General features: G+C 47.5%; 1 protein-coding gene across 1 annotated transcript; it reads left to right on the forward strand.

Moving 5' to 3' along the window:
- Positions 1 to 5132: 5132 nt before the first annotated feature.
- LOC119300688 (uncharacterized acetyltransferase At3g50280-like) lies at positions 5133 to 6503 on the forward strand. The gene has a single exon (XM_037577590.1). It carries the CDS (start codon positions 5133 to 5135, stop codon positions 6501 to 6503), a length of 1371 nt encoding a protein of 456 aa, XP_037433487.1.
- Positions 6504 to 7030: the final 527 nt, after the last annotated feature.

The raw sequence follows: 7030 nt of genomic DNA on the forward strand, positions 1-7030 counted from the left end.
GACGAGGAGAGTCCCGATCTCAGGATTGTATTGCTAAAGTACTTTTATCTAGGCCATAAAAGACCGGTCATGGTATGTGAATGTCAATATGTATAGTCCGAAAGCGGGTGTGTGCCACTAAAGTTCCTCTACCTATGCGAGAAAAGACCGGTCATAGTATGTGATAGTCCATATTAGGGTTGCGGTTGCCAACTCAAAAATATTTTGTCTCTAGTCGAGAACGGACTCCACATGGGACGAGGAGAGTCCTAATCTCAGAAGTGTATTACTAAAGTCCTTCTACCTAGGCCGTAAAAGACCGGCTATCGTATTTGAATGTCCTTATTTAAAGATCCGAAATCAGGTGTGTGCCTCTAAAGTTCTTTTACCTATGCCACAAAAGACCGGCCATAGTATGTGAAAGTCCATATTAGGGTTGCGGTTGCCAACTCACCAATATCTTGTTTCTAGTCGAGAGCGGACTCCACATGGGACGAGGAGAGTCTTGATCTCAGAAGTGTATTACTAAAGTCCTTCTACCTAGGCCCTAAAAGATCGGCTGTCGTATTTGAATGTCCATATTTAAAGATCCGAAATAAGGTGTGTGCCTCTAAAGTTCTTCTACCTATGCCACAAAAGACCAGCCACACTATGTGAATTCCATATTAGGGTTGCAGTTGCCAACTCACCCATACCTTGTTTCTAGTCGAGAATGGACTCCACATGGGACGAGGAGAGTCCTGATCTCAGGAGTGTATTGATAAAGTACTTCTATCTAGGCCATAAAAGACCGGTCATGGTATGTGAATGTCAATATTTAAAGATCAGAAATCGGGTGTGTGCCTCTAAAGTTCTTTTACCTATGCCACAAAAGACCGGCCAAAGTATGTGAAAGTCCATATTAGGGTTGCGGTTGCCAACTCACCAATATCTTATTTCTAGTCGAGAGCGGACTCCACATGGGACGAGGAGAGTCCTGACCTCAGAGGTGTATTTCTAAAGTCCTTCTACCTAGGTCGTAAAAGATCGACTATCGTATTTGAATGTCCATATTTAAAGATCCGAAATAAGGTGTGTGCCTCTAAAGTTCTTCTACATATGCCACACAAGACCGGCCACAGTATGTGAAAGTCCATATTAGGGTTGCAGTTGCGAACTCACCAATATCTTGTTTCTAGTCGAGAATGGACTCCACATGGGACGAGGAGAGTCCTGATCTCAGGAATGTATTGCTGAAGTACTTTTATCTAGGCCATAAAAGACCGGTCATGGTATGTGAATGTCAATATGTAAAGTTCGAGATCGGGTGTGTGCCACAAAAGTTCCTCTACCTATGTGAGGAAAGGCCGGTCATAGTATGTGAAAGTCCATATTAGGGTTGCGGTTGCCAACTCAAAAATATTTTGTCTATAGTCGAGAACGGACTCCACATGGGACGAGGAGAGTCCTGATCAGGTGTCTGCCATTAAAGTTATATGGGCCATAGTGTCTACTGATGAAAATATCACAATAATTGTGGGGTTGGTTTCCGAAGACCCCTAATGAAAAAACTCACTAGTCGATATAACATTACAGTTCTTCATGGTCGAGTGCAAGAAGCCCGCCTTGCAACTGTAAAATTCTTCGTTGTCGAGTGCCGGAAAAGGTTATATGAAGTGCTCAAAATATGACTTTGAACAATAAAGTTTTTTATGGCCGAGGACAAGAGTCCCGCAATCTGGAATGTAAAGTGCGCACAACGTAATCTGGAACACTTTTCTACAGCTCGATGCGATGTACTTACTCTTGCATAATAGTGTCGTGAAAAATGAAGAATAATCATGCATGTGAACTTCACAGCCACATGATGAGGTGAAATTAAATATTGCACAATCCGAACAAGGACATATTTACAGAGACTTGGGCAAAATGTACAACAAATGTTCAGATTGGCTGGACTTTTCTCTTCCACAATAGTACCATCAGTAAGTTTCACGGTGTTGCACAAAATGAGCAGCAAGAAGTTTACATAGAATTGATCTACTGAATGGCAAAAGTATTTGTCATCACTTTAGAACAGATGGCACTAAGTTTTTCAGGGTCAGAACAAAAAAGGCTCTAATTTTCTCTGCCAGCAGCAACCCAGGCAACTGAATGTTATTATTGGAATCAGGACATCCAGACAGTGACATCCAAAAAAAATGTACAAGCAAACCATCGAGCAAATCAAAGCAAGTGAACTCTAACATCGAGAGAACCTCACAACAGAAGGCACTAAGTTTTTGTGGCCTGGAATGCTGCACTTGATATACTTTGGGTTAACGATGAACTCTGACTTTCTATCTGTGTAATTTCTCATGGCCTTCTCCAAAGCACTTCTCCTTCCGGGTAACGTGGTACTGCAGTTAGGTATCTTGCCAAGAAGGAACCTACATATTTGGGAGTTGTTAACCATAATGCGAAGAAAAACAATTTAGGAAAATATTGCCGTGCAGATCACTTTGATGTTGGTTTAGAAGTACTTGCTCTGCACAGAACTAAGAATGATGATTTGGGAAGATCAGATAGTGTATCATCATGAGTACATACTCCCGCAAACCCATATGTGGCCGGCAAAGGGTTATGAATATTATAAGCATAAACAACAATAACAACAATTTGCTCGAAAGAAAGACACTTTTAGCAGCAAGCGAAATCCCTCTTACTGTACGTGTCAATGCCTATCACACTGACTTGGGTTCAGAATTAGTTGCTTTGCACTGTTTAAAAGCACAATGAGGGTTTCAGAAAGACCGGGTTGTGTATCAGCAAGTGTTTCGAATATTGTATGCATAGACAGAATTAATATCCACTTATCCACAAACAATTAACCTTTTAGCATTCAGGTATCTTGCCAAGTCGGACCCTATGTATATTGGAGATGTTAACCGCAATTTGAAATGAAAACAAATCTGTAAAATATAGCCAGAATGTGCACATTTTTTTTTCTCGAATACGCACGAGTGTGCGTATCATATATTAAGAGAAGAAGGGGGAAGAGATCCCCACCCACAGTTAATTACAACGCGTTACAACGCACTCCACCAGATGGAACTTTACATTACACCGGATTACTCATCAGCCGCCCACCCATCTACCCCTACAAAGGAGATTAGAAAAATCAGCCTGCATGATTCCGGCTTGCTTCCACAGAAAACAGTCTGATGCAATCTGCCTTATGACCAGCTGCATGCACTCAGACTTTGGTTCAGAGGTAGTTCCTTTCCACTGTATAAAAACACAATGAGGAATTCAGAACAATCAGGTTGTGTATCAGCATGTGTGCATAGATATAATTAACATCCAATTGCTCCAAAATAATTAACTTTGCATCAGTAGCTACGTCGCTCTTAATTTTTTAATATTATACATGCCAATGCCTACGCCAATTTTGACAGTATAAATGCCTGCCAAAAAGGCAGCAAAATCTGACTATATAAATTACTGTAGCCAAGAGCCGAGTTACATGATTCCGTGACACAATTCAAAGTTTTGAATAGTCTACTGTTTTCAGTTGACATGTTTATGGTCACTGATAATAAACAAAATTTTGACAGCAAACAACTGCTCAAAAATGTCTTCCTGTACATGTCAATGCCCAAGATAAAGACTGAACTGGCGGTGTTTGCCTAATTCTGGTCCGGACTATTAATTTACATATACAACACTGGCCTACATGTTAACATTTATTAATCCAAAAACTAGCTACTGAACATGTCAAGTCCCGTGCTAATTTCGGGCTGACCACTTTTGACAAATCGAAGTCAAGCCAACTACTTAACTGAAAAAACGTGCTTAGTTCACATCATGTGGCGCAAACCATGGAGGGGAGAGCGATTGGGCTAGTACCTTTGAGGCCACGGAGCTGGAGTGTGTTGCGATTCAGATGGGAGCTCTCAATGAATGTCGTTGTTGTCAATATCTAGGACATTGGAAAAATCTGGCGTGGCCTCATGAACTTGAGATCCTGCATTAGTAGCACCATATTTCTCTCCATCTTGGCTGGAGTAAGGAGAATCTCTCTGGGAATTAGGATGAATACACTGGTCGTCCTCCTCCTGCTTTAGCAATCCCAGATCTGGGACGCCCTCGGTTGCGACCGGCTGGGGCTTGGGAACAGAAGCTGCCCATGGACATGGCAAGATAAAGATTTGAGGATTTGCCGGAGAAAACGAAGAAAGAAAAAGAGGATCTTGTGAGAGGAGAAACCTGAACAGCAGATCCGATAATTATTCCGCACCGAGATTCATTGGTGAATCATGAAGAAATCATCAGATCCAGGCGCAGGAATAGGGGGCGCGGTTGTTCCTGGCGATGAGGCTGCGGCTACGTGAGGGGATTCAAATTTTGAATTGTGTCCGGCTTGGGTGGATGGGGCAGCTTGGTCACGGGGTAGTGGACGAGGGCGTAGGCGAGTACACGCTAGCTGCGGGCGTAGGTAGGCGCCAGATACGATGTGATTGTATTCGTTCCGTATGGCGCGCAGAAAACTGGAATAGACATATTCGGGTGGGGCCATGTGAGGCATGCACGCGCTGATCCGCATGAATCATGATGCAGCGACGGTGTGGATTTAAGTTGTGCGCGCAACTAGTTAGTAATAGACATATTCCGGTGAGTATGACGTTTGATCGATGGGAGAGGGTACGAAACGAACGACGTACCGAAGTCCCTCTTTAGTCTTTACAAGTAGAGATAATGTGGAGCTTTCCATGAATGTCTTATTAGCCACAGATTTCTTGGTTACCCCAAAGCCTTTCTTTCTTTTTTGTGCGGAAAACATACCACCAAGACTATGGCCCAGTTCTTTTGGCCGATTCTCCCAGAATCTTAAGAATCAACCCTTCACCCAGCTTCTCCCAGAATCTTGTACCCGTATTTCTTTTACAATCCTAGTTGTTTATATCGTAACTAGATAGGATTGTAAAAAATATATGGATTCAAGATTCTGGGAGAAGCTGGGTGGAGAGTTGATTCTCAAGATTCTGGAAGAATCGGCCAAAAGAACTGGGCCTATATCCTCCCTCCTTCGGTCTCCAAAATCCACCACACGGGCGAGAGCACACCATCTTTGACCATATCCAGCTAATTAAACCAGCCATCATCTTGCTCTGCGTTGTGCCCACGGCGAGGTGATGGCGACGGAGGCCTCAGCATCTGCGTGCCAACACGGCGTCCGCATCGTATCTCGGCGAATGGTGCGGCCGGCAAACGACGGGGAGACGACGGCGACGAAACCAAAGTCGACTGAGACGGTGCACCTCACGCCGTGGGACCTGCAGATGCTCACCGTCGACTACATCCAGATGGGCGTCCTCCTGCCCCGGCCACCGACGCCGACGACGGCAGAGTCCATGGTGGACCACCCCTACGCCGGCCGGCTCGCCACCGAGGAACACACCGGCGGCAGCGGCAACGGCAATGGCGTCACCGTTTCGCTGCAATGCACCGGGGACGGCGCCGAGTTCGTCCACGCCGTGGCGGCAGACACAACCGTCGCCGACGTGGCTGGCTCGCTGCGTATCCCTCGCGTGGTCTGGTCCTTCTTCCCTCTCAACGGGATGGTCGGCGCCCACGCCGCCGTGGCCAGCAGCCCCCGCATCCCAGTCCTCGCGGCGCAGGTCACCGAGCTCGCAGACGGCGTGTTCGTGGCCATGTCGCTCAACCATGGCGTCGCGGACGGGACTGCGTTCTGGCACCTGTTCAACACGTGGTCCGAGATCAGCCGCAGCAGCGAGGCGATCACCACGCCGGAGCCCGTGCTGGGGCGGTGGTTCCCGGACGCCTGCCCGGTTCCCGTGCCGCTTCCATTCCCGACGCTGGATCACGCCGTGCGGCCGTTCCATAGCCCACCCGTGGAGGAATGCTTCTTGGCATTCTCCGCGGAGAGCATCAGGAGCCTGAAAGCGAGAGCCAACGCCGAGATATCAGGCACGGCCACCGTCTCCTCGCTGCAGTCCCTGCTAGCGCACCTATGGGTCGCCGTGACCCGCGCCCGGCGCCTCCGGCCGGAGCAGGAGACCTCCTACACGCTGGCGGTGAGTTGCCGGGGTCGAGTGAAGCGCGTGCCCCAGTTATACTCGGGCAACTCCATGGTGCGGTGCGCGACGGCGAAGGTGGCCGCCGGCGAGCTCCTGCGCGGTGGCCTGTGTCCGGCGGCGTGGCGGCTGAACCGCGCGGTGGCGTCGTGCGATGAGGCGGCCCTGGTCGGGTCCACGGTGGCGTGGCACGCGGAGCCACGGTTCGCGTACCTGGTTGGGTGGTGGGACCCGGCGCTGCTGGTGACGGGCAACTCGCCGCAGTTCGACGTGTTCGGTAACGACTTTGGGTGGGGGAGGCCGGTGGCGGTGCGGAGCGGCGGCGGGAACAAGGTTGACGGAAGGGCCACCGTGTATGAGCTGGGGCGCGGAGGTGGCATCGGGATGGAGCTCTGCCTGGCTCCGGAGGCTCTTGCAAGGCTCATCGCGGACGACGAGTTCATGGCCGTGGTGAACCAAGGCCAATAGGCCTGCGCATCTGTGCTGTGCGGCTAGTAGGAGTATCCAAAGTCAACATGATTCATTCAATATATTTCATTTTATTATCATCAGTTTTCTTTGTATCATTGTTGGATCATGATTCTATCTACTATAACGATGCTTTTAAATACTCGGCCACTATTATTATCTATTTATTACTATAGCTATTCATTTATATTTTGCTATATGCAAGCAATTATATTTCATATGTCCTTCTACTGTACTCATTATCAAATACAGTATATACACTCTACCGATCAAAAAAAAATATACACTCTAGGTCGTTGCGCAAACGATGTATCTTTATGTATTGTTTCATTCAGTTACCGACTGATGAGGAGATGGCGGCGTACGATGGGAAGATGATAAATAGGGCTGCTATCTTTTAACCAGGGCTGGGCTGCACCGGGGACTCGTGCGGGCGGTGCAAGACTTGGGAATTTTTTCGAGCAATGCTACATCCACGTAATAATTTACGTAATGTTACGTGCTAATTTGACGTGGGAATGTTGGAT

This window comes from Triticum dicoccoides, chromosome 1B (genome assembly GCF_002162155.2).
Source record: "Triticum dicoccoides isolate Atlit2015 ecotype Zavitan chromosome 1B, WEW_v2.0, whole genome shotgun sequence".
Lineage (NCBI taxonomy): Eukaryota > Viridiplantae > Streptophyta > Magnoliopsida > Poales > Poaceae > Triticum > Triticum dicoccoides.